The sequence below is a fragment of the Phoxinus phoxinus genome, assembly GCF_949152265.1.
Source record: "Phoxinus phoxinus genome assembly, chromosome: 20".
Classification (NCBI taxonomy): Eukaryota; Metazoa; Chordata; class Actinopteri; order Cypriniformes; family Leuciscidae; genus Phoxinus; species Phoxinus phoxinus.
In genome coordinates, this window is record NC_136895.1 from 16,642,450 (window position 1) to 16,669,180 (window position 26,731).

The following is a 26,731-nucleotide window of genomic DNA, read 5'->3' on the forward strand; positions in this document are numbered from 1 at the left end:
AGATCATGTTGCTATTCTAGGTTGGTCGGGATGCTCAAAAGTGGTTACAGTTTAGTAATGTTTTGAAAGTGCCACAGTGATACAGATTTGGGTGAAACCAACCTACAAATTATATTTATAGAGTAATAATAGATCTGTTCAGTCAATTTTGTAGACAAACTAGAAGGCTAAATCATGAGTTCCCTCCTAGGGCGTCTCAATCAGCTCCCTAGTTCAGTAGTCGGGACACTGACCAGGAAGTCACACAATTTAAGCGCTGTCTCAATCGCAAAATCCTTTTTTTTTTTTTTTTTATCTCACAATGCAGTGCAAAATCAACAACGACTCTCATTAGGACTGTGTCCCAATTCAAAGTCTGCATCCTCCGAAGGCTGCAAAGGTTGGACTGAGCATTGTTAAATGGGATGGTCTAGCCTATAAAGACAGTTCTTGTAGTCTAGCAACTGTGACAGCTGCCGTTGACGAGTGACTAACGTTTGTACTGGACTTTTTTGAAGGTTATATTAAACTGAAAACAAAACGGGGTTCACAAACTTTCTGCAATTTCTGCAAAAAAATCCTCTCGTCGCAAGCGCGCAATGAATTCTGGGGAAGGCAAGGCTGTGAAGGATCTATCTGTTGTATCCTTCATTTCACAGGAAACGAAGGATGCATTTGAAGGAGCCTTCTCATTGGGGCAGCCTTCGTTGTGCCGCGGTGACACAATCAGCCCTCGAAGGATGCAGCCTCTGAATTGGGACACAGCTAATGTTCCCTTAAAGGTGAACTATGCAGGTTTTTTACCTTAACTGAACAGCTTCTGAGTCATTGGAATGCTTATATTACTTTTTTCGGGTTGAATGGTGGTCTTCTCGCACCCCCCTATCGCCTGTGAGCGGAAAAACCACCCTTGCAACTTTGGGGCGGGCCGGCGCGTCAGGAAGTATCGCGTGATATCAGGTCTCGCGTTGTAACGAATTGCTTTACGGCAAAAAAATCAGCTAAAATTATGTCATTATTGCCCTCTCTCACGCTGTTCGAACCCGAATGAAGAAGACGTTGTAAAGAATGTCTCATCTGCTTTAATGTCGTTGATCTGCTAGCCTCTGGTATCTGAGAGTCGCCAACAAGTTTTTCGACAGTGTTGTCAAATATCTATTCCGAAGCTGTAGGGGAAGCTCTATAGAGAAACCTGCGAGCAAAAAGCGAGAATACAGTGAAGAAATTCCCGAAGCTGCATAGCCCTGCTTTAACAGAATATCACATTTTCTGAAGTGCGAAACAAAAAAAACGCACAAGCCAACTCAATATCATGTGACCGTTTTTAAAAGACAAACAGCTGTTTAATTACATCATAGAATAAACAAACATCGCTAGACAGTGGTGAACATTCTAGTTATTCATAATTTATTTATGGCTGAAATGTTGCAGGGATATGTCAATCGAAAATTTAAATGTATCTTCTATTTTGCTATTGGTTGGCTTTAGTGAATTTATTTGCATACTGAATTCTAATTGCCCTTGCATTGCAAAGATAGTTATAGCCTACTCTGTCGTTTCAAGACACGTGCAAGAGCCTTAAACGGCGCAGCTTTAGCATTTATTTAAAATGTAGTGGATGGGACCTTCAGGTGTTAAGCACTGTAAACCTAAAAGTGTTTTCGAACTTCAAAGTTCTGCTTTTGAGTGGACAGAAAAACAGATGAGAAGCTGAAGTGCAGCATGATGTCATCAAAATCATTAATCTATAGTGGCGGTAGTGAGAGACTGAGTTTTGAATGTTAATATCTTCTAAAGTCAAATTTTGTCATGGCTGCATCTGAAATCGCATACCTACTATTAAAGTAGGCGAAATAACAGCCTATGTGACAAGAAGTATGTCCAAATTCACAGTAGCCTACATTCAAACTACTCACACTCAAGCCTACTTTTTTTTAATGGTCGTGAAGTAATTACTTAGTAATTACTCAAAATAAGTAGGCTTAGGCTATAGCCTACCTACTCAAGAAAGAGTGTCATTTTGGACGCAGCAAGCACACTAGCTTATCAACATACTAAAAGCCAAAAACATACATTTTGATTTCATGGCGACTTTTAGACTATTCTTTTAACAGTGTATTTCACTGATATGAAATGAAAGTGTAGTTAAAATCAGATCAAACAAAAAGGTTTCAAGAAGTGTTTTGTCACGAAAGTGGGCGGTGTTTTATTACTTAATTAAACCACCGCAGGTGCCAGACATTAACGACGAACTGTGGAGCAGGTGGCCAAATCTTATCTTTGCGAGTTAAAATGGTGAAAATCGCTGCATAAACGCTGTTTGTTAGTCTCAACAAGCATGCATCATGTTATCCAGCCCACATGTTTTTTCATAGCAACGCAGTTTCACTTGTCAAAGGGACTGAAAGTGAAAAAAAACTCAAAAGCGGATGCGCTTCAGACTGTTCTGATGTGTGTCAGTAGATTCAGTCAATGTGCGATACTATTAGAGGAGCGAGACAGAAGCTCGAGCTCGGAGAGTGTAAACCTCGCATCAGCGCTTTGAAATGGGGAGCCGGGGGGTGGGCAGGGGGGTTATATCGTAAACTAAAAGACATACGCGGCGGATCTAAACATCTAAAGCTTAAAATGTTCTCTAAAAAGACAAGGGAACTGATAAAGACGCACTCGATGTCAAAGAAGAGCCGAACAGGAAGCAGCCAAGCGCCTCACAACTCTCCATCAGTAAGTCGCACAGCATCTCTCGCCTTTTCCTCCTGCCAATCAACTTGATTGACATTTCACCCTCGCGCTCATGTTTTCGTGTCGTTTTCGACGTTGTTGAAACATATGTGTTTTTATCAGTGTTTTCAAACACAAATATAGACTTTAAAGCGTATCATTAGACAGTTATGCTACAAAGAAAAGGACGGACTAAACTTCCTCAGTGTGATATGGCGCAGCAAGGTGCAAGAAGTTCAGGTTTTGCCTTACTTTAGACATTTTGTCATTTTTATTCAGGTTTGAGGATTTTCTTTAGACTTAACGTTAATTACTTTTCAAGGCATATGTTGGAATAACATTTTTAAATATGATGGATAACGGTGTGGAAAGTTGAATTTTTAACGGACGGTAGCTGGAAATGTTAAAGCGTGGATCGAGTAGCAAAAGCTACAGTCCTTACGCCACGAGTCAGAGAGTGAAAAAATCAAACAGCAAAGCTAAATTGGACATCTTGCCAAATAGACCAAACGTCTGGCTCAAACAGGTGGGTTTTTATTGAAAACTACTGTAAATGTGTGCATGTTAAAAATATGCATAATAAGTTATGACATTTAACTCATCAAGATCTTTTTGGGTTCAGTCATCAGTTTTTTTAAGTTATACAAGATTAACTGATTTTAAGTCAGTTTAATGTTATTTAAGTCGAAATGACTTAAACATCCAAATTTACTGTACTTTAAATTGTACGGCAGCAACTTTATTTTACAGTATACAAGTAACCAGATATTGTAAATTATTATACTTTTTACCTTATAATAATTGGCTTAACATGGAATGTTTTATCTTTGTTCTAAAAACAATTGTATCTTGCTGTTTTTGATGGGGAAAGAATATAAGCAAGCTTCTCTATCTATCTGTTTACATGAAATGCCCTTTTTTGTTATTTGGATTTTGGATAACACTGTTTTTTGGTCTTTTGACACAATGGTTTGTGCAGTGCATAATGTTTAGGTGTTAGTTCATTATAGATGTGGCCTTTGAGCTACAGAAATGACATTTTTGGTTTCTTGTCCTTGTATTCATGTCATGTTCACACTTTTAGGAGTGTTTGTGGGCCTCAGCTAGGCCTGTTAGTGTGGCATCAGCTCTTCGGGGTGTGACAGGAAGTAGGCCATGGTTGCACAAGCGCTCTTGTGAAAGAAGTTCTGTTTACTAACAGCCGTCTATTGTAGTCGGTTACAGATCTTGTTCTCCATCTGCTAACCTACTTTCTACGTTAAAGTTTATATGCCGTTTATCAGTTTGCTCACTCAGTTTCCCTTTTTTCGTCATAATCCAGCTCTCTGCTCTTCAAGAGCAGCCTCGGAAAGATGTCGTCGATGCCGCCACCTCTTCGTCCCACACGTCCTCTAGTCTGTCTCCATCCATCCTGGAAGTCCCGTCTTCCTGTCCCGGTACCCCTTTGACCCAGCACACTAAGCTGGTGGGCTGCCCATCCCCAATGGGCACCCTAAAGCGGCCAACATCTTTGAGTCGCAATCCTAGCGCAGCAGGATTTCCTATCCAGTCTTGGGTCTTCAGTAAGGGTGCAGGAAAATCTGTCATCTCCCAGAGTCCTTCACCAGAGACGCCCGAGGCCACAGTGGCTATTGAGGTGGAAGACATCCCGTCGCTGCTACGCATAGTGGAGCGGTTTGCCAAAGCAGTGGAGAAACTGAAAGATGTTGTGCTTGAAGGTAAGATGGAGGATTATTTTGTTGGAGATAATCTATATGACATGGATTATTTGGGGTTTAAGGACGAAAAAGTTTTATGAACAGTTCCTAAACGGTTCCCCGCATTTGTTTTTTAACTGAGATGTGCACAACAGCACTCAATACTAATCTGCCACATGACGAATTGCACGTCGTGCCGCAAACATCACCTTCCGCTGTGGATCATGTGATCGTGGAGGAGAGAAAGGGGCGGGGCTGAGTTTGCTCAAGAGGCTCTGTACTTTCTGTTGCTGCAGTGAGGTTGAGTTCCTGTGGTGCGCCACATTGGCACAGGAAATGGTACTCTCAGAAAACACCCCGTTCCGCTCTCAGGACTCTTAAAACAACGTCATTTAAACACCAAACCTGTAGTCGTACCCATAATTACCAAAATCAATTGTTATTTTTGAAGCTTTCTGACAACTCTGAGATTATGAACCGTTTTCTGACAACTCGGTAGAGATAAATTAAAGGAACTTTTCAACAAGAGGCTCCTTATAAAAGCACTGTGTTGGTGTCATGATAAAGTCATGGTAATACCATGGTACTTTGAGATATTCTGTTGCAGGGATTTTTTTAAACCTTTTTTGTGGCGAAGACTCAAAGACTTCGTTTTAAATAAAACAAAATGGCAGCTTTAAATGTTCACGTTTTGGGACACATTTTGTAAATAGTAATTTATATGAATTGTTTTGTTTATTATACTTACTCATATTTGATTAATTAAAGCGATTGAATGATAATTAAATATTGTTTGGGAAATATTTAGTGTGTATTACACTAATATGTATATATATGTATGTTCTATGCAGAGTAAAGTTAGATGTATAAATCTGAAAATAAATATTGATACATTTCAAGATCTTTTCACAAATGTTCCAAACCAAGAAGCTATCCCCTAAAAAGAAAACAAATTCTGTTCAACCATTCTTGAAAGTTGTGTTGCAAGGAAGGAGAGAAGAAATTTGTGTTTGTGTGTCTGGCTAACTCATTTACTATGCCAATAAATGATTAAAAAAATGTACAAACAAAATGTTTAGTTTAGTGTAGCTTAACTTTATTATCCATTCTGTTTGTCACAGAGTGGGAATTCATCTTTGACACTGGTATCATAAATGAATGTTTACACATTGACACAGACATACAATTACACTAACTTCATAATTCCATGACACATATCAAGCATCCCATAATATTAAGAAGGTAAATCAGAACAGCAAGTTAAAATAGAGCTATAATGCCAACCATTATCTTGGATCAGTTAGAAAACCAGCCTTATTTCAACCATTTTTGTCATGTTTTAGAAATATCCAAAATGCTGCTTATAGCATGGATGGGTTTTAGTGGTTGACCCATGGCACATTTTTCACCAAGCCTTTCTGTCTTCACCAGAAGCTTTTTTTTTTATTATTCATTGCAAATGGCCTACTTTCTTTTATTAAAAAAACAAACAAAAAACTGTTGTTCATGCTTCCCACTGCTGTAGAAGTCAGGTTGAGGAGAAACTCAACAATAAGAGTTTTGGCCTAGGTGTACTTGGAGAGTTTCAGTTAGGAGACGCGACTGGAGGAAGTGGCCTGTAGACGTGCAGACGAGAAAGCAGTGCAACACCGTGCTAACAAACGCTCTGTCTTGCATCATCTTGACTGTTTTAGGATCAGTGCAGATTTCTTGTGCTTCCTGTTGACGTGTCGGTTAAAGGATAATTCCGGTATTTAAGACCTTGAGTCTATATTGTAGTTAGTTTTGGATGAACAAGAGTGGTGGACAAATTTTTTTTGACAATGGTTCCTCTCTCGAGTTTTTGACTATAAAAGAATTGGCCATGGACCCATTTAACATTGGAGTCAATGTGCATGTCCGAAAATGTCATTAAAACAGCCAATAATGTTCGTTTACAAAACTGTTAAACTCACCGAGTGGTTAGTGGTGTTCGTTGATGATTATAAACAATATATCGTCGCAATATATGATTCCAATCCGTTTATTTTGCCATAGTGGAACTATTTTTTCAACAATGGGATTTTACAAAATGACGAATAAAACACGACATAAACTGTATTTTGCAACACTTTTTGTTTCTGGAACATCAACGAACACCACTAATCACTCGGTGAGTTGAACAGTTTTGAAAAATAATGTTAAAGGTTGTTTTAATGACATTTTCGGACATGCACATTGACTCCCATGTTAAATGGGTCCATGGCCAATTCTTTTATAGTCAAAAACTCGAGAGAGGAACCATTGTCAAAAAAATGTTGTCCACCACTCTTGTTCATCCAAAATAAACTACAATATAGACTCAAGGTGTTAAATACCGGAATTATCCTTTAAAGGGTTTTGGGGTTCACTAAGAAATGTCTTTAAATGATTTAAAGCAAAGCTTAGTTTATTTTACTAGTTTTTGTTATTTACATTTTATTTATTGTTCTTTGTATTTAATTGTTTCAGTTTTGTCCATTTATTTTTGTTAAATAAATAAATGGACAAACACAAATATTTTTTAATAAAACAACTTGTTTTTTTTTATTTAATTTTTTTGTCCATTTGTATATATATTTTGTTATCTTTTTGTTCAATTTGTTTGTTTATTTGAATTCTTTTTATTTTGTTTGTTTGCTTTGACATTTTGTTATAAGTGAGGAGAGCTGTTCGTCATTTTGGCACAAATTAGACGTCTTGGACTGAAGTGAAGTTTCTGAGCTTGTGTGTCTGTAAACCATTTTTTTAGCTGATAAGAATGGATGTTGTGTAGAGCTGCACGATTAATCTTTAAAAGATCCCAATCTTGATTTAAACAGCCTCGCTATCTCATTCCTAAATGAGTGATTCTCCTGTGTCTATTAAACCTTTGACAAAATCACACTGGAACATTAAAATCTGTGTTCGCACTGAGCCAGAGAGAGCAATTATCATGTATAGGTATGAAACAAAATTTGCAAACAGTCTTTTTTAACCACACAGTTTTTGTTATTTCTGTTACAAATGTACCTTATCACAGAACTGGGGAAAGTTTATAGTTTGGATATAAACACTGATGTCTGATATAATAATGATACAATAATGATTGTATCGATTACATCGTTACACAAGTAGGTGGCGTCAGGTGACTCTGAAATGTATTGTCATTAATCATTCAAGAGATTCATAAAAAAAAACTCAGATTCATTCAGTAATGAAACAAGTGAACTTTGGAGTGAGCGAGTCATTGAATCATTCACTCGAACCAATTTTTTATATATACATTTCATTCAGATATTTAAACATTTTAAATGTTTTTAAACTCCAGCAATTAACATATATAAGAAAATCTAGTAAATGACATGTTATTTTGTTTAATCTGTTCAGATTTGTGGGAGAATCATGATCTCAGTTTGAAACACAAAACAATAGTAATTCTCAATGTGTCCAGAATCACGCAGATCTAATGTTGTTGATGGTATTTTGCAGACAAACAGGAGAACCGGCGTCCGTTGGCCCATGAGTGTCTGGGGGAAGTTCTGCGCATCCTGCGGCAGGTCATCAGCATGTACCCCCTCCTCAACACGGTGGAGACGCTCACCGCCGCCGGAAAACTCATCTCACAGGTCAAAGGTTAGAGCAGTCACGTATACTTCTAATACCAAAAAGAATGTGACACTTGATCTTAAAGGATGGATTTTTTTTTTCTTTGACAGTAGTGCATCCAGTTTTTAGATTGAGGGTAGGTTCACATGACAATGATGTACTAAAAAACAGAAATGTTTTTTCTTTGCGTACAGACGACAATGTTGTCAAAACGATCCCCATTCACTCGGATCCACGAAAACAACTAAAACGGTGTATTCATGCCAGGCCAGTAGTTGATGTCACTTTGTAAAGAAACACTACTATAGACGGAACACGTAATGCGTATAATGTCACCGTTTTTGTAGTTTACACTGAAACGATAACGGTATAATTTTCAAAAACTTGCACTTTTAAACCCGTTTTCAAAAGTTTGCATTTTCAGGGCCCCAAAGCGCCGTTGTAAATGAATGGCCTAAATGCATAGATTTTTAGTTTAAAAAATCTGTCATGTCAATAGCCCAGAATAAATTTTTTGTTAATTTTAAACCATTTACCAACATATTTTGTTTTTATTTCAGGATACCACTATGAAGTGTGCAATGAAGCGGACAAGAAAGATTTTGAGAAGGCCATTGAGACCATTGCTGTAGCTTTTAGCAGCAAGTGAGTATGGAGAGCTCGGTGTGAACACTCAGTATTACACATTATCAATGCGTTTCAGACTCTGATAAGCAGAGATGTCTAAAGTAGATGTGATTTTATATCCATCTCATCATTGCTAATTTGGTTCTTGCAATTGCTAACTTTACCTCACAATTGCCTTTATTTTTTATATACATGTTTTGCAGTATCCATACTGAGCATTAATTTGCTGAATAATTCGAATACCCGGATAGCGTTACATTACATTTGTGCAGTGTCAATTACATTCACCAAAATGTGCAGTACTTTAATTTCAGCCATGATTTTTTAACATGTCTCCTTTAAATAACTTATTTGATGCCAAGAGTGTCATTTGAAAAACTTTTATTTTTTATTTTTATAATTGAGGTCATGTGATAATCTTGCATAATTTAGCTTTCAATTAATTCAGGAGGAAATTAAACGTTTGTTCTTTTGGTATTTATTTGTTTAAAATTAATTTGGGTTGAAATTACATTGTTGCATTGGTATTTTTTTTTAGCTTTTTCAATGTGTTCAGGTGATTGTACACATCACATCGCATCCCATTGTTCGTTTTGGAATTTTCTTTTTTTTCACTCAGGGGGAAATTACACTTGTTTCTTTGGTATTTTTTTATTTATTTAATCTGATTAATTCCAGGGGAAATAGCATGTAGTTCCTTTTGGAAAGTTTTTTTTTATTTTTGAATGGCATTTTATTTTCACAGTCGAAATGAATAAATGTACACAGGAATGTAGTGCCATGTGACGTTCTTTGCATGCGTTATGAAATCTCTCTCAAAAGGCCCTGTTAGATCATTGACATTAATCGTAGCTCTACAGAGATAACAGGAAGTTGATTTTGTGGCTTCTACTCTCTTACACTAACTGCCTAAAACCCTCAAGGATCTGTTTTTGAGTTCGAGCTGATCATTATCAACACGTGTAGTATTGCTGTTGTCACTTCTCGTGTTCTGATTCCTGATGTTCTGCTGTCATATTCATCGTGATGCACCTCGCAAGCGCAAAATGTTGCTCAAATGTTCATGAGAATATCTTGCATTAATTTCCTGTGTCCGAAACATTAGATCACGCACCCGTGAAGCGGGATGATGTTTTTGTGGCAAGAACAAAGTAAAGAGGAAGTTGTAAACCAAACACTAACACTGGCATCTGATTATTCTCCCTGGTTATTATACGGATTTGAGTTTATAATTCAATTGCAGGTTGACTCCGTTTGCTCTCTAACGTTACATTCTGATCCGTTCAGAGAAAGCTGAGATGTTCTCTCTTTCCTCAGTGTCTCTGAACTGCTGATGGGAGAGGTGGACAGCAGCACGCTGTTGTCCGTGATGCCCACTGAGAAAAGCAGGGTGAGTGTGTGTGTCAGTTTCACTGCCTGTAAAGAGCGGATGTTGGCGGCAGGTTCTGACTTCCTGAAAGTGCAGTTCTGTGATTCACGCTATTGCTCTGACGCAGTTGTCCCCTGAAATGGGGATCACATGGAACACAGCATGAAGGTGTTTTACATATCTGTGTGTCTTCTCTCTTCAGTCTATGGAGAACCTCTCGGGTCACGAGCTTTTACACACACGGAGTGATTCATCTGAGCTGGGTACATTTTGACAAATTCAGACATACAAAAAAATAAATAGGAATGCACTGATGTAGAAATTTGATTGAATTTATTTGGAAAATAAATAGTTATTTTAATCAAAGTCTCCTGCAGAACTTTTAGAATAATTTATTTACTTTTTTATTATAGAACTCATGTATAATATTTATTTAGAGATCTTTAAAAAGTCTTAAGATTTACTTTTATTATTGTACATATATTAATAAATATGTATTTTATTTATTTCAGAAATTGTATAATACGATTTGTTTTTAAGTCTCCTTAAGAACGTTTAATATTAATAAGCATTTTTATTGTAATGCGAGAACTTAAAAAAATGTCCTTGCTGAACATTTATAATTATAATATTCATTATTATTATTATCATTATATAATATTAACTAATTAAAGAATATTCTTGCATTGTTAAATTGAGATTTTTATAATACCCATTTATTATAAGATAACTTGGTCTCCTGCAGAACATATATTTAATATGCATTTTATCTGTTTAATAACTCATAATTGTATAATACTTGTGTGCTGCAGTGATGAGCGCTGAAGAGGTGGACATTATCCTGCAGCGCAGTGAAGGTGGCGTGGACTCGGCTCTGACGTACGCTAAAACCATCTCCAAGTACATGAAGGATCTGATCGGCTATGTGGAGAGGAAGCTTGCGCTGGGTACTAGAGCATGCATGCTTTCAATCATATGGCCACTATAGTGTTGTTTCTATATAAAACATGATTTTGATTGGTTGGACCACATTATGTAGTAATTAAGTTTCTTGTTTATTTTCTGCCTTTTTACTTAATATTTGACATTAAATTGCAATTCGTATTTATCTAGAGCTGGAGTTCTCCAAGGGCTTACAAAGGATCTATCAGTCATGTAAACAGACCATCACGCAGGTGAGATTTGATCATTGTCTGCAGTTCTCAGGGTGTCTGTTGTTTGTCTGTCGTCTCATGCATCTCTTTTTGTGTCCATCAGCCACACATGCCCTTCTTCTCCATCTACTCTCTGGCTCTGGAGCAGGACCTGGAGCAGAGCGGTGGGATGCATCAGGCAGCCTCCACCCTGCACAACCAGACCTTCATCATGGTAAAACAGCCATGTCATCCTTTCATCAATAATAATAATAGCTGTTATTATTATGAATATATATCAACTAATTATATAATATTATATTGTTTTAAAATAAGAGATATTTGTTTAGTTTAAGATAACTTGGTCTCCTGCAAATCTTATTTAGTAATACAATTAATAATGTATTATTCATGCATTTACTTTAATTACTCATAATTACATAATATTATAGTATTTATTTTCATTTATAAGAGATCTTTAAAAAGTATCCTGCAGAATATATATTTATAATAATATATAATAAAAATAACGTATAATGTATTATGTGATTGTTAAATACATGCTAAGAATATGCTAAGAATAAATTATTAAATATAATATAATATTAGTATAATACAATTATTATTATTCATTAAGAACATATATTATCACTTATAATTGTTAAATATTTTATGTAATAATTGTTATATATAATACGTTAATTATAATTTGTTGTTATTATTATTTCTATATTATTATTATTATTATGTGTATTAGTAGTATTAATAATAATTTATAAAAATGTATAACTTAAATATTTTATATAATTGTTACATTTATGACTAATAATAATTGGTAATAAATAGATGTTAGAAATAATAGTACCGGTAGTTGTGTTGTTGTTAAGTGTTAATAGTAATTTTATGATTATTACATTTTAGTTGTTGTTGAATATTTTTTACATGATACTTTTTAAAGTCGTCTTGTTGTGGTGGTTGTTTTTGTTATTAAATGTATAATTAATGTTGTTGAATGTTCTGCATGAAGTTTATTATTACTATTATGTATTATTACTTATTCCTCTTCCTCTTTAATATATGTAATATATTAGCCCTGATTAAAAAAAAAATCTAATTGTTCACTGATGGTGTTATATCTTGAAACCTGGAGCATGAAGTATTTAGATTTTTGAAGCATCGTGTGCTTTGTTGGTCCACAGCCTCTGCTGCTCCGCAAACAAGAGCACGAGAAGAAACGCAAGGAGATCAAGGAACACTGGCTGAAGGCCAGGAGAAAACTGGTAACATTTACACTTTCATCTTTTTAGCTATCAAAAAACACATTAAAGCTCGAGCCAGGATGTGTCAGTACAGGTCTATGAACGTTGTGTGTGTTTGAACACAGATGGAGTGTGAGGCGAACTTGCGCAGGGCAAAGCAGGTCTACATGGCCCGCTGTGAAGAGTACGACAAGGCCAGGACGGCCGCTAACCGGGCCGAGGAGGAGGGCGGCAGCTCTACCACCAAATCAGTCGACAAGAAGAAACGCCTGGAGGAAGAGGCCCGCAACAAGGTCAGCACTCCCTGACACTTAAGGGTGTATTCACACCAGGAAAGTCCGCTAGTTCACTTGCTTTGGTCTGAATACAATGTTGATTTTTTTTTTTTTTTTGAGGGGGGGGTACGGTTCGCTTTCACGCTTCCCTTTTTGCAAGTGAACCAAAATTTGTAAACACAACCACATGTGTGCTAAAGTCATCCATTCATTGGACAGACATTCTCAAGCAGGCATTGCATTTATGAAGATCTTTCGTAGTGCAATTTTTATTCTTTGATATGGTGTTATCAGCTACTAACGCAATATGAAGAAACTATGAGCATCATATGATACAATGTCATCTATACGATGTTGTAATTAGGATTTGGCAAGACGAAGATGTGCTGCAAGACTGTTCTGGCGGAGAAAGCATGCTCTTCACTGATAAAGTTCTAACATTATTAAAAACAAGTGAACTGTCAGTAATAAAATAAGAACAAATACACAAATTACAAGCAGAGATGAATATGAAATTCCGGTACAGAAATGAATAATTAAGCCTAAATGTAAAATTACACTATTTGTTAACTGTAGAAATTAAATGTATAGTTTAATCTTTGTTAAAGCTGTATTTTGTTGTTTTATTAAAATTAATGAGACAGACAACAGTAGGAATATTGGGTTTCTGCTCGGGCCGAGAAAAAAAACTCGGACCGATTTTCGTCTCTTCTGCGTTTTAAATTGTTTGAATGTGTAAATTGGCAAGACAAAACACGTCCAAATGATAAACGTTCAGTCTATGATGGTTAAATTTAGTAGTTAATCCGAACAGTGGGGCAGCTGGTCCATACGTATCACAGAGCAACTGCGATCCGTTGCAACACTAATATATAGGCATTTCATCACCCCAAATTACATGGTAAAAATCTGACCCTTTCTGCAATTGGGTCGGTTCATGTTCACACCGTAAACGAACCGTACCAGAGTTCGTTTGGAACCGTACCGAGACCACCTCTTCAGCTGGGTCTCGGTTCGGTTGTTTGGTCCACACCCGAGTGCGATTGCTGTATTCACACCTGCCCAAAAGATCCGCACCCAGGGGGGAAACGAACTTGAGTTTGATTCAATCGAACCAAACAAGGCAGGTGTGAATGCACCCTAAGACACTGTAGGAAAAGTTTGGCAAATTCGTGTCAATGTTTGAGCAGGTTGAGTTTTTGAAACTGTGTTTGTCTCAGGCTGAGGAGGCGGAGGCCACATACCGGACCTGCGTCGCAGATGTGACCACACAACACCAGGAGCTGGAGCACATGAAGGTCACGGTTCTGCGGCAGATCCAAGAGGTCATCAAGCAGACTGACCAGACCATTCGCTCGGTGTGTGCCTACATACAGCTCAAAACAAACACTTTGTATCATGTTGCAGTTGTACACATTTGATTTCTATAGCAAGTTTAATTCGGATCGTAAGAATAATAATTTAACTAAAATAAAAGATCATTTACTGTTGCTTGTCTTTAAAAAAATCGAGAAGTATGAATTCTAATGGTAAGATGAATGTTCTAAGTCCTATAACTTAATATCTTCCTTTGAATGAACATTTCACAAAAGAAAGTATGATGAACAAAATTACAGTAGGTCTTGGTGTCTTTATCACACAAGACTTGCTTATCCTTTTTTGCTAAATTCATCTGTCAAAGCACAGCAAATATATAGAAGCGGCATTTTAAAACGTAGTGAATATATTTGTAAAAATTGTAATATACAGACAACATATAAAAAACTATAGCAAATAAGCAAATGTTAGAATATAGCATTTATATCAAGGAAATATTGTAAAATATTTTATAAAAATAAAAAAAGCTAATTTATTAAGGAAATATTTAAAATGCAACAAAATATATTAAGGAAATATTGTAAAACATGACAACTTTATTAATGAAATATTTTTCAAAATGATATATTTTATATTTATATATACACTGAACAAAATGATATACAAAATGATAAATGCAACAGTTTTGTTTTTGCCCCCATTTTTCATGAGCTGAATCATAGATCAATAGACTTTTTCTATGTACACAAAAGGCCTATTTCTCTCAAATATTGTTCACAGATCTGTCTAAATCTGTGTTAGTGAGCACTTCTCCTTTGCCGAGATAATCCATCCACCTCACAGGTGTGGCATATCAAGATGCTGATTAGACAGCATGATTATTGCACAGGTGTGCCTTAGGCTGGCCACAATAAAAGATGTGCAGTTTTATCACACAGCACAATGCCACAGATGTCGCAAGTTTTTGGTTTCTCCAGTTAAGGGATTTTTTAACTCTGATCAGGACATTTATAGAGCTTGTTTACTTGGCCAATGACCCAGTCATGCATTACTTGCTGAAAAACAGCCACAAAAAAAATCTAAATCCAGCTTGAGTGGTTTTAACTGTGTGGAAAAACTCTTCCCAGGCCACCATCTCCTACTACCAGATCATGCACATGCAGACGGTAGCGCTGCCGGTGCACTATCAGACGCTGTGTGAGAGCGGTAAACTGTACGACCCGGGAATGCAGTACGCCACACACGTCAAGGACCTTCAGATGACCGAAGAGCCTGAGACGCATTATGAGTTTGAGGCCTATTCGGCGTCCTCCAGCCAGTGAGAAACGCACTTCTACAACATGCATCATATATCATGGAACTGGAGGTAAATTTTATGCTAACGTGTTCTCTTGAACTCAGACCGTCGTCCAGAGCGCGTACCGACAGTGCTAACGCTGATGCTCAGAACAGTGCTGAAGTGCAGCAGACCACAGGAGAGACGGGGGAGACGAGCGCCACTCAGAAAGATGACCAGAAGAGGGGTATGTGCATATCTTTAAACGCCTATATATAAACAATGATATTTATTTATTTATAGATGTTGGGGGGATTTGGTAAGTACCGTACATAAAATAGGCATGCAAATGGTTTTGATTCGTTTTTTTATTTTATTGTCAGCTCGAAGTCTCTTGACCCACAAGTCCTGGGGCTCCACAGTGAGTGACACAGACAGTGTGGGAGGAGGAAGTGGCCTGGGATCCCCGACTACCAGCACGGGTACAACTTCTTGGCATGACTTCTCTATATTAAACTCACATTTACTGTATTAAGAACATGTATAATGCTTGTGTTTGAAATAAACCAGGCCTATTCATTTCTTATAATATCGTTCATTATTTTTAAAGTAATATTTGTCTGTTTTTAGTTGTAAACTTGGCATTCCTTGGCGTTCACTTCTTCTTTTTCGGTAGGTGACATAAGTAAAATGGCCCGGACATCATCTACAGGAACTATGTCATCAAACGAAGATCTTGATGAGAAAGACTCAAATGTTTCTTCCTTTGAAACTCCAAGTGAGAGAAAAGCGTGCACACATTTTCCTTTCTAATCTTTGCCTGTCATCTGGTTTCTGACTGTCTGCTCAACTTTTTTGCAGATATAAACGGCATCGAGCCTGAGATTGTGGTGCCCACCGGGCCATTTCGGAACGTGGGGTTGTCAAAAGCCGCTCAGACGCACAAACTGCGTAAACTGCGCTCGCCGTCCAAATGCAGAGAATGCGACAGCTACGTTTATTTCCAGGGAGCGGAGTGCGAGGAGGTGAGGTCCACAACGTCTTATAAAGTTTGTCCTTTTGTTTAAAGTAAGCCAGGGTTATTGATGTCTGATTTTCTCTTTGCAGTGTTTTCTAGCTTGTCACAAACGCTGCTTGGAGACTTTGGCCATTCAGTGTGGCCACAAGAAACTCCAGGGTCGCCTTCAGCTGTTCGGGCAGGATTTCTCACAGGTGTCCGGCAACAGTCCCGAAGGGATCCCCTTCATCATCAAGAAGTGCATCGCTGAGATCGAGAGAAGGGCTTTGAGAATGAAGGTACGCAAGCGACAAGTCAGTTTCAGCAGGTCTCGGCCAATAGAAATGCAAGATCTTGAGTGCATCCCTCCTTCTCTCTCAGGGTATTTATCGAGTGAATGGGGTGAAGACGCGGGTCGAGAAGCTGTGCCAGGCGTTTGAGAACGGCAAAGAGCTGGTGGAACTGTCACAGTCCTCACCACATGACATCAGTAATGTACTGAAGCTTTACCTGCGCCAGGTGAGACTCCATTATATGTAAACATTTAGAAAAATCATTCAATATAATATTGTGGATTTTTTTTTTTTGTATATTCTATCATGTAAAAATTTGATTGTTCACTCAAATGTAACTAATGTATTAATAATCTTTTACATTTTTATGTTTTGTATTTTATTATTGAAATTATGTTACTAATAAAATATAACTTTGGGAGCATTTTGGGTTCCTCAATTAACATATATATGTATGTATGTATGTATATATTATATATATTTTTAAAATTATATTCATATAATACATTTTTTATATTTCAAATATTATTAAATTAGTTATTTGGTGAACCCAACAAAAGCAATAACTAAGTAATATGTTTTTATATATTGCATTCTATTGTTAAAATTGTATTCATTTATATTTAATAAAATGTAACAATTAGAATTTTAGTTCCCCAAATGTTACTAATGTATATATGTTTAATATATTATACATATTATTTGTTATTAAAAATATAATAAATGCATTCACACATTTTCTGTTGCTCAGCTTCCGGAGCCCATCATGCCCTTCCGCCTGTACAACAGTCTGATGGGTCTGGCAAAGGAAAGCCTGGCTGTAGTGGGTCCAGAGGGAGCGGAGACCGGTAAAGGGCCTGACCTGGTGGACTACGGCTCTGAAACGGACCCTGAACTCTTGGCCCTCGTCGAAAGACTTAAAAATCTCCTTAAAGAGCTGCCCAAACCAAACACCAGCACTCTCCGCTACATAGCGCGGCATCTGAGAAGGTAAAAGGCAAAGAAATGACTTCCTCTTACATGGCAGACTCAATTAGCAGCCATTTATTAACCTTTTAAATGTGAAATGTCGCCCTGTTTTCAGGATTGCAGAACTGGAAGAGGACAATAAGATGAGCCCGAGTAATCTGGGCATTGTGTTTGGGCCCTCACTGATGCGGCCCCGGCCCTCAGGGGCCACAGTGTCCCTGTCCTCTCTGGTGGATTACCCATACCAGGCCCGCATAGTGGAGACCCTCATTGTGTTTTATCCCTCCATCTTCCACTCTGACTCCAGTCGGTCTGCATGCAGCAGCACGACCTGCGCCCAATCCCTACAGCAGGTTTGTGATTTCATATGCACTGTTGGCTGCTGGGTAAAACCTCTCATGATTCATATGCAGTGTTGGCTGCTGGGTAAAACCTCTCATGATTCATATGCAGTGTTGGCTGCTGGGTAAAACCTCTCATGATTCATATGCAGTATGCAGTGCTGAAGTCTTTGAGATCTTTCAACATTATGGGCTGATCTGAGTTACAGAATCTCTTGTTGCATTTCATTCTATAGACAGAAACTTCTTTCACATGGAAACATTTGCTAACAATGGGAATTAATATTCTGAGGTTACACCTTTTGAGAGCAGGAGGCCTTTTGCCTGAAAGTCACACCCTCATGTGTGCAAGATATTTCTAAATTCTTTAGAATTCTTTCTTCAGAAATTTGTAAATGTCTTGTAGGGACATTTTAAAATGATACCAAACATGTATAAAACTGTTTGATAATTGTTCATTTAAACCATATAGATTTTTGGGTGAATTTCAGGTTATCTCAGCATGAGAGAGAGGGAGTGGGGGAATGTATTCTCAAATGCTAACTTCACAAGAGAGTGTTATTAAATGTTAATTTCCAGAAAGGTTGTTTGTCTTCTCAAGAGTGGTCCTTCCTCAACCAGACTGCCCGCCATTTTCTAATTTCTCAAGTCTTACAGCAACTTTTTTAAATGTATTATTTTTTAGAAAGTATTAATGCAGAACAAATGTAATGTTTTGGTCTGTGCAGCAAAGCAGCATCGAAGAAGAACACTGTTTGAATGATGAACAAAGGACCACAGATGAACCTGGTGCTGCAGAATCAGACAAGTTAGAGAGCCACGGTATTTCATTTCAGTATTTTATACTAATGTATTATATTAAAAGTGTGTCTTGTATATATATATACATACATACACACACACACACACACGTGTATGTGTTAGTTAACTATATAATTTATATAATGAATTTCTTCATGATTATGTATGAATAAAACTGCTATACATTGAACTACCAACTGAACCAAAATAAATAGTTTAAAATAATGGTGACATTTAAACAGTTTTACTCATTTAAGTTGTTTTTAATAGTACTTAATTGACTGCTTTCTCAATTTGCCTATCCTTCTATAAACCATAATTTTTATACTCAAGTTGGTGTGTGTATTTGTGTGTGTATATATGTATATATATATAATGTGTGTGTATATATAGGTGAATCTTTAGGTGAAAAATTAGAATATCGTGCAAAAGTTCATTTATTTCAGTAATTCAACTTAAAAGGTGAAACTAATATATTATATAGACTCATTACATGCAAAGTGAGATATTTCAAGCCTTTATTTGTTATAGGCTTTTTAAATTTGTTATAGTTTATGAAAACCCCAAATTCAAAATTAGAATATTGTAAATTGTGAAAAGGTTTTCATATCTGTAAGCCATAATCATCAAAATAAAAAACAAAGGCTTGAAATATCTCACTTTGCATGTAAAGTCTATATATTATTTAATTATTTTCACCTTTTGAGTTGAATTACTGAAATAAATTTAACTTTTGCACGATATTCTTATTTTTTCGAGTTTCACCTGTATATACACACACAAACATGCATACACACAAGTATATATGTGTGTTTTTATACAATTGTTTTATTTTGCCATTACTGAGATACTTTGTTTATTAAAAATGTGTAATGTTGTATCATGTCTCAGCAGAGAGTTCTACAGGAACCCTTGGTTCTCTGGAACAAAGTCTGGACTCTGATTCAGATCCAGACGAGGAACAGGGCAAAAGTGAACTACAGCCCCCCAGCCCTACAGAGCAGGCACTCGACGGGACCACCGAAGACCAAATGAGGCCGCCTGTCCTTCTGGTGAAACTGCAGTGCCCGTCCAGCTCAAACAACGAGCCCCCTGCCCTCCCTGAGAGCGAGCCACCGGAGTTAAACGAAACTGAGGAAGTACCAACAAGCCCGCTGGCGGCGTTAAATATCAATCAAGAGTAACAATAGCGAGTCGATCTGATGCGTTTTAATATTTAAAATACTTAAACTTTACCTTTTAAAAGTTTTTTTTTTTTGTGGTTTTCAGCTTTATTTTACAAACAGCGGTACGCTTCGGTGTCATCAGGCAACAATCTATCATGCATTGTATCCTATGAGATCACCTTATACTCATTGTTGAATCTGTTAAATTTGATGTCCGTGCTCGTCTTTTAATAAAAAAAAAAAATCTAAATAATCAGTACCTGTTTATAAATGCCAACTAACTTAACATCATGGTTACATGCAAATTATAAACCACGTTACCTATGAGGAAGAGGTTGTAAACTGTTTCAGTAAGCAATGCTTTCTTGGTTAGTGAGCAACAATGTGCACACAGCTTCCTTTTTTTCATTAAACTTGTGGACATTTACTTTGTGACAATGCCTTTCAGAAAGAAGGTGGTGAGTACTTTATTTTCTCCACTTTCCACCGCTCAGGGTTAATGATATGACAAGCTGTCAAATGAAATGACAAGGAGAGACTAACTTACAGAACCATATTTATTAGTTAGAAAAGGAAGAATTATTTAAAAAGAAACTGCTTTCACTTTCAGCAGTTGGGAGAAAATGTCAAACCTGTCAAAGAAAAGATGAAATAAATATCATTAACTTACAGCATTATCAACTAAAAATGTGAAATATATAAAAAAATCATTAATCCGTAAAGACAGTTTAGGTTAATGAGACTAAAATAACATTGAATTTTGATGATCAATGTTGAAATACAAATCTTGACAAGTATTACAGGGAAATAAGAGGAAGGACAATAACAGCTACTCAAACGCTGAATAAAACAGCCAAAATGCATAATATTTTCAGTTTTTAGTTGAAAACTGTGTCATGTAAACGGTCCCTTAGATGATAAACGTATTTATTCTGTCTTTTTTAAACATTAAAGGCAAGCATAGTCAGTAATACAATAAGAACAAATAAGCAAACATTTCAATTCAATTTCTGAACTTTCAGTTAGTTTTCTTTTATAAATAAAATATAGATTGATCCTTATTACAAAGGTTATTATTTTGTGTGTATTTGTCCGTTCAAGCACAAGATTATGTAAATTCATATTCATGCACATGCAAATGTGCAGAACTGAATTTTCTTTTACATCTTGTGCTTTAAAACCACATTAAAATACAATTTCGCTTATCGGTTTCTGTGTGCGCAAAGTATCCGATTCCAGAATTGAAATAGATTTTTGATTCCCAACCCTATACTCTAATGAACTACAACAGAAATACTGACTTCAAGCATTACTGGACCAATCTGTATGTGATGTACCGTCCAGCAGTTTCACTCGGTCTGATGATCTTAACAACCTGAAAAACACGGCACAAGTTACTTCCACCAAATATTTTCAGAGATGTAAAAATAAGAAAACTGCACTTAAGATTGATTTCCCACCTGGCCTCTTTTTAAGCCAAAGTAACGGGCGACGGGATCCCCAGCTTGAATTCTGGGAAGCTGGCTTTCCTTTAGTTTACTGGAGAGGAGCTGGTTAAGGCTAACCAGCAGTCTCTGATCTAAAGCTAGAACTAAAGATACTTCTACAGTAAAACATTCAATTGTGTGTGAGCAGAGAAACATGAGTACGTGCTTCCAGGTACAAAAGGATACTATCGCGCCAGCAACTCGACTACTTCCTCTTTAGTCATCACTATGTGCTCTGGAACAAGCTGAAAAGCATAAAATCACATTTTCATTATTTGCACAAAAACTGGCTAAAAATCTAAAACGTGCTGAAAGTCCATGTAGAAATGCAGGTTTCCTCTCACCTCGTGTTCAGTGATGTTGATTAAAAGCTCCTGCTGAAGAAACTGCTCAAGTATGTACTTTGGCGCCATGTCTACCAGAGACTGAAATGTGAAAGACAAACCAAGTTAAATATCTTGCGTGATAGCCGCAGCCTGCAGGAATCACATTTTTGTAGACCAAAACTCAGAAACGGTTTGAGCACTTCCGGTTCCATAGTTTGGAAGACTGTTTTTATTTATTTATGAAAATCCATATTTAACATGTTACAAAGTAAAATTCTAGCTTCCGGCCAAACGCAGTCTCTACTTGCGTTTAAAGCACAACTTGCGCAATTTATGACGTCGAAGTAGCGTAGTGCGTCATGGCGTAGCGTAAATATCAGCAGTGCGTCGCATTACTCACATAAATTGCGCTTTAGATTTAAGTGGAATCTGTATGTTCGCGTGGCCGGAAGCTAGTTATTTTACTTTGTGTTAGAAAAATATCCATATTTAAAACTTTACAAACTCATCGCTTCGCTTCAGAAGGCCTTTATTAACCCCCCAGAGCTGTGAGGAGCACTTTAATGATGGATAGATGCACTTTTATGGACTTCAAAATAGAAACGGCCATTCACTGCCATTATAAAGCTTGGAAGAGCCAGGACATTTTTTTTAAATGACTTGAGGGTGAATAAATCATGGGCTAATTTTCAATTTTGGGTGAACTATCCCTTTAATCAATTATTAAATAAAAAAAACCAGTATCATTAAATTATTGTTATATTATTATCATCAGTTAAAATGACAGTTAAATTAATAAACTCTTTTTTTGGTTTAACAAATGCTTTTATTATAACTAACTTAAAATTATTTGTTTGTTTTGTTTATTAAAATTTCACTAAAACATGTCTAATCAACTAAATTCAATAACTGACCAATAACCATTAGATTAACAACTATTTTTAACATTAATAATTTATTAAAATGTTTATGAAATGTATTTTATTCAGAAAATGAATGTTTCTTTTTATGATTTAATACAAATAAATGTAAACTTTTATCCTTTTTGGGGAAAGTTCTGCAGAACAGATTTATTAAATTAAACCATGGACAAAAAAAAAGATATTCCTTAATGTTTATTTTTTTATATTCATATTATTGTTATTATTTTGATAAGTACGTTCTATTGTAGGCATACAATAGTAATATAGGCTATTTCTGTCATAATTTCTCCTAGTTAAACCAAACTTTTATTTTGACGGGTTCTAGTGAAGGCCTGTTTCAGAGTGTATTTGACAATGGTTTTTCTCAAATAAAATGATGAAAATGCTCATTAGGCGTTCTCTCAGAGCAGCTCTCTAAATGTTCATGTATTCATGTCCTCATATTGTTTGTGAGACGCTGAAAACACAATGAGCATCAGGCATACTTGAGTATGTAGTAGGCTAGACGAAGCAACGCAGCTCATTCACAGAGGCACGCAGAACAAGCATATTTACATTGCAGTCTTTTTGTGCTTTAATATTCAGAGACCATGTCGCGATTGGATTTATTGCACAGCTCTACTTTCAATTTATTCATATAGCCTACATTGTGTGTTTTACGTGGAACCTGCGTTATGTAAATTTAATTTGCATGACTGGATTCTGGGATTCACTCTGCAAAACGGATGGATGGTGTTCTGTTTTCTCCTTTTCCCTTTTTTTCCTCGTAAATTATTATTCTATTTATTTTTTACTCGGTAACAGATATGATTTAAAAATGGAGCGAAGTACAATACTTCAAACATAACGTACTTAAGTAAAAGTAAAATTACAGACTTTAAAAACTAGCTGCTTAAAGTAGAAGTACACCAAAAAAACTACTCAATTACAGTAAATGTAGTCCGTTACTTTCCACCTCTGTCTAGTCCACTTTCACAGCCGGATATTCGGACAAGACAGCGTACTTTACAAGGCTTTCGTGAGGGAGAGAACTACAATCCCATGATGCATTGCGAATGACAATTCAATTAAGACAGTAGGTAAGTTTGACTTGTCAATTCCACCAGTCACAGTGAGCAAATTGCAGCCACTCCCATAAAGCACCACAAATTATGTGATTAGGTGAGTTTGACTTTATGCGGCACTGCGCAGACCAATCGGTGTATGACAAAGTACTACGGTTCCGTATGCTTTCAAATCGCTCCCGCTGTACTTTGATGTCATACACCCATTGGTTTATGCAGCCACAGACTCTCTGACTCTCAGTTGTTAAACACAATTCTATTTTTAAAAATGGTTGAAATAATCTTAACCTCGAACCTCAAAGTAGGACTGTCTTAAATTATTTATAAATTAATGTTAAAACCAAATTGATATATGAAGAAAATTAAGAGTTTTTCGTTTCGGAACCCAACAGTTGCCCTCTATATCCTACATTTACATATGACGACAATAATTAGGCTTTAAAATTCATTAAAATTGTTAATTTGTGAAGATTATGATAATGAACAAAACATAATCTATTGGTCACTGAGCTTCTATTCTGCAATAATCCAAAAGCCAATGTAAAAGTTAATTGTCGAGGGAGCCAGGTTGACGCTAACTTCCAGTTGGGCTACAAAAATACATCACTGCAGCGTTCTAATAACCTTCCATATAGAGAGGTGCAGGTATGACATCACTTTGTATGCCTTGCAAACAAGGAGCTAAAGGGGACTACAGAGGCAATTGGGGACATTGACCGTCATCACACTGAAAAGCTAAACTCAGTCCGCTTTTACAGCCTCGCTCAGTATGCTTATAATAGAATAGTTTGTAAGAGCACAATTGACCGTTTGCAAAAGCCACGCCCCTTTATTGTTACTACGCCCGTCAAACAATTGAGAACCAGACACATAGCTGGGTTGAGCTCTATACATTAAGTGATTGGTTTTGGAGTAATGCAGCAGACATATCCTCCAGGGCACGACAGAAAGTATAGACAGAATAGCACATGCACAAAACAGTTTTGTAAAATTATATATCAATAATTTTTATTTGATCCTATATCCTTTTACAAAACTGTTTTGTGCATGTGCTCCCGCGCGCGCTATTTCAGTCACAACACCGCAATCAGAGGACGCGCTGAAACATCAACTCTCGATGCTGTTCTCTTCGTTCATAACTCGTAACGTTAGCCTACTCTACTGAGAAGGATATATTTGTGTAAATAGTTGTGCAACTGCGCAAACTTTGTTTTGAAGTTTAATGTTTGAGTTCCAGATGAATTTGTGACTGTGTACCTGTTCAACCACATCAAAGTTTCGTAATTAGTAAGTCCGTGCTTTTTCTCTTTTTTTCCTTCTTGTTTGCTGACTGATGAGGGTACATGTAGCTTATTTTTTAATAATAGTTGCAAGCAATCATAAAATACAGCATATGTAAAATAAAAAGGTGAGAAACGGACCTCGGGTCGGGCTTAATATATAACCGTAATGTTCGGGTCAGGTTAAATTATTTCGGGTACGGGCCGGGTTTGGGCTTAAGTTTTAAGCCTGTGCAGACCTCACTGCCATAGGCGTTTCACTATCTTGCTGAAATCGCAATGTTTGACGGAGATCCTTCTCCTTAGTTACAGTTGCTGAGCTAGGATTGGACGAGAACCGTTCGAGGGCGGGGTTTTGCGAATGGTCAATTATAACTCAAACGTTCTAGGAAAATGTTTTTAGTTTTAAAAAAACCTGAAAGAGTTGTCAGAAGCTTAGTGATGGTGATGTTGAATTTGTGGGACCATGGTGCAGTTCGTTTATAGCCTACCTTTTAGCTTTTAACTTCTGGGGACTACATTTAGGCTTAATTTATAAAATTTGTGTTAATCTGTGAAAATTATCTTGGACAACACGTGTAAGTATCAGAATTGTTTATAGCGATAATCCAAAAGCCTATGGAAAACCCTATTGGGATTTTGTCGAGGGAACCAGTGTGATGCTAACTGCCGGTTGGCCTACAAAGTGACGTCATACCGGCACCACCATAACCTTCGATATATCGCAGTGAATATGCTTGGCTCGCTCACCTGTTTGGCGGAGGGCGTCATGCCCATTTGGACTACAATAATGGCCCGAGTGATGTTTTCTTCCTGCATACGCTGACAATACATCTTTATGGTTTTGATGCCAACCTTTGGTTCCTCTGAAAGCAAGATAACAAATATGATGTATATTTCAGATGTCTAAGACTGGTTATATCAAAGATCCATCAATAGTTCGTAATGGAAGCGTTAAACAGGGCTCTTATTGAAGAAGATACAACGTAACGTTACCAGGGAAGAACACAAACATCTGGTCGGTTGGATCGTCGTTGTGGGCGACCAGGACAGTGAGGTCGGTTCGTCGTGGTCGACCCTCACTGGGTTTGTCTCCAAACTGGCTTCTGAACTCATCAAGAGTCTGATCCAGCTCATCTTGCGTCACCAAATAACCACGATCGTGGCAAAGCTACACCGAGACGATATACACAATAATATTACATATTTTTTTTGTTATTTGGATGTGTACTGTATTAATCATGTGTACTGTAATAATAAAGCATTAAACTCCTGCGGATCGGGATAAGAGTCACAATAACGGTCTACGCAGCATGGCTTAAGTTAAACAAGTTGTGTTGCTGTTCATTTACCTGCATTATAGTTTTCCTAATTTTCCATAGTCTGTAAGTCTCTTCCTCGTCATCCATATCGCGTTAAAAAAGATGATTAATACAAATTATTTCGATCAAAACAGACCGATGACTCGAGCCTTGTACTGCACGTTTGCGTCCCGCCGATGGCGCGTGTATATGACGTCGGACGTTACGCCACAGCCTAAATACAACGCGCACTTTGATTTCAATACGCACTACATTTTTTTTTTAAATAAATAAGCTTTTATTATAAAATGTTATAATATCATGTTAATAATAGCAAAAAAAAAATTAGATTGGTTGTTTGTATTACACTTTACAGCTAATCTTCATTCTTTTATCGTTATCGATTTAACCTGAAAACAAATATTAAAAGGGAGGAGGTTTTGTAACAATCCAGAAACAGTTCTAAGTATCTGGAATTCCATGTGGAAAGTGCGTGTGATTTCAGCAAATAGGTTCTTTCGAAC

At 36.8% G+C, this 26,731-nt stretch overlaps 2 protein-coding genes across 5 annotated transcripts; one reads left to right on the top strand and one right to left on the bottom strand.

The window, feature by feature from the left end:
• The first annotated feature begins 2,214 nt into the window (after window positions 1–2,214).
• Window positions 2,215–20,496, top strand: arhgap45b (Rho GTPase activating protein 45b). 4 transcript variants are annotated; one of them, XM_079593133.1, is made up of 23 exons: window positions 2,215–2,703; window positions 4,022–4,418; window positions 7,887–8,030; window positions 8,564–8,648; window positions 9,948–10,020; window positions 10,202–10,262; window positions 10,812–10,946; window positions 11,113–11,174; window positions 11,257–11,367; window positions 12,332–12,412; window positions 12,517–12,684; window positions 13,887–14,024; window positions 15,111–15,301; window positions 15,385–15,506; window positions 15,643–15,741; window positions 15,936–16,037; window positions 16,121–16,284; window positions 16,367–16,555; window positions 16,638–16,775; window positions 17,301–17,539; window positions 17,634–17,871; window positions 18,588–18,681; window positions 19,555–20,496. In XM_079593133.1, exons 1-23 carry the CDS (start codon window positions 2,452–2,454, stop codon window positions 19,842–19,844), a joined length of 3,573 nt encoding a protein of 1,190 aa, XP_079449259.1. In that variant the 5' UTR covers window positions 2,215–2,451; the 3' UTR covers window positions 19,845–20,496. The 4 variants fall into 4 exon arrangements, with proteins under 4 accessions (XP_079449259.1, XP_079449257.1, XP_079449258.1 ...); XM_079593131.1 differs by having other exon boundaries at window positions 2,284–3,226; window positions 19,552–20,274; XM_079593132.1 differs by having other exon boundaries at window positions 2,287–3,226.
• polr2eb (RNA polymerase II, I and III subunit E, b) lies at window positions 20,365–26,731 on the bottom strand. The gene is made up of 8 exons (XM_079593136.1): window positions 26,259–26,731; window positions 25,903–26,077; window positions 25,657–25,772; window positions 21,658–21,738; window positions 21,500–21,558; window positions 21,287–21,365; window positions 21,128–21,201; window positions 20,365–20,458 (listed from the first exon to the last, which is right to left on the bottom strand). The coding sequence occupies exons 1-7, from the start codon at window positions 26,313–26,315 to the stop codon at window positions 21,136–21,138; spliced, it is 633 nt and encodes a 210-aa protein (XP_079449262.1). The 5' UTR covers window positions 26,316–26,731; the 3' UTR covers window positions 20,365–20,458; window positions 21,128–21,135.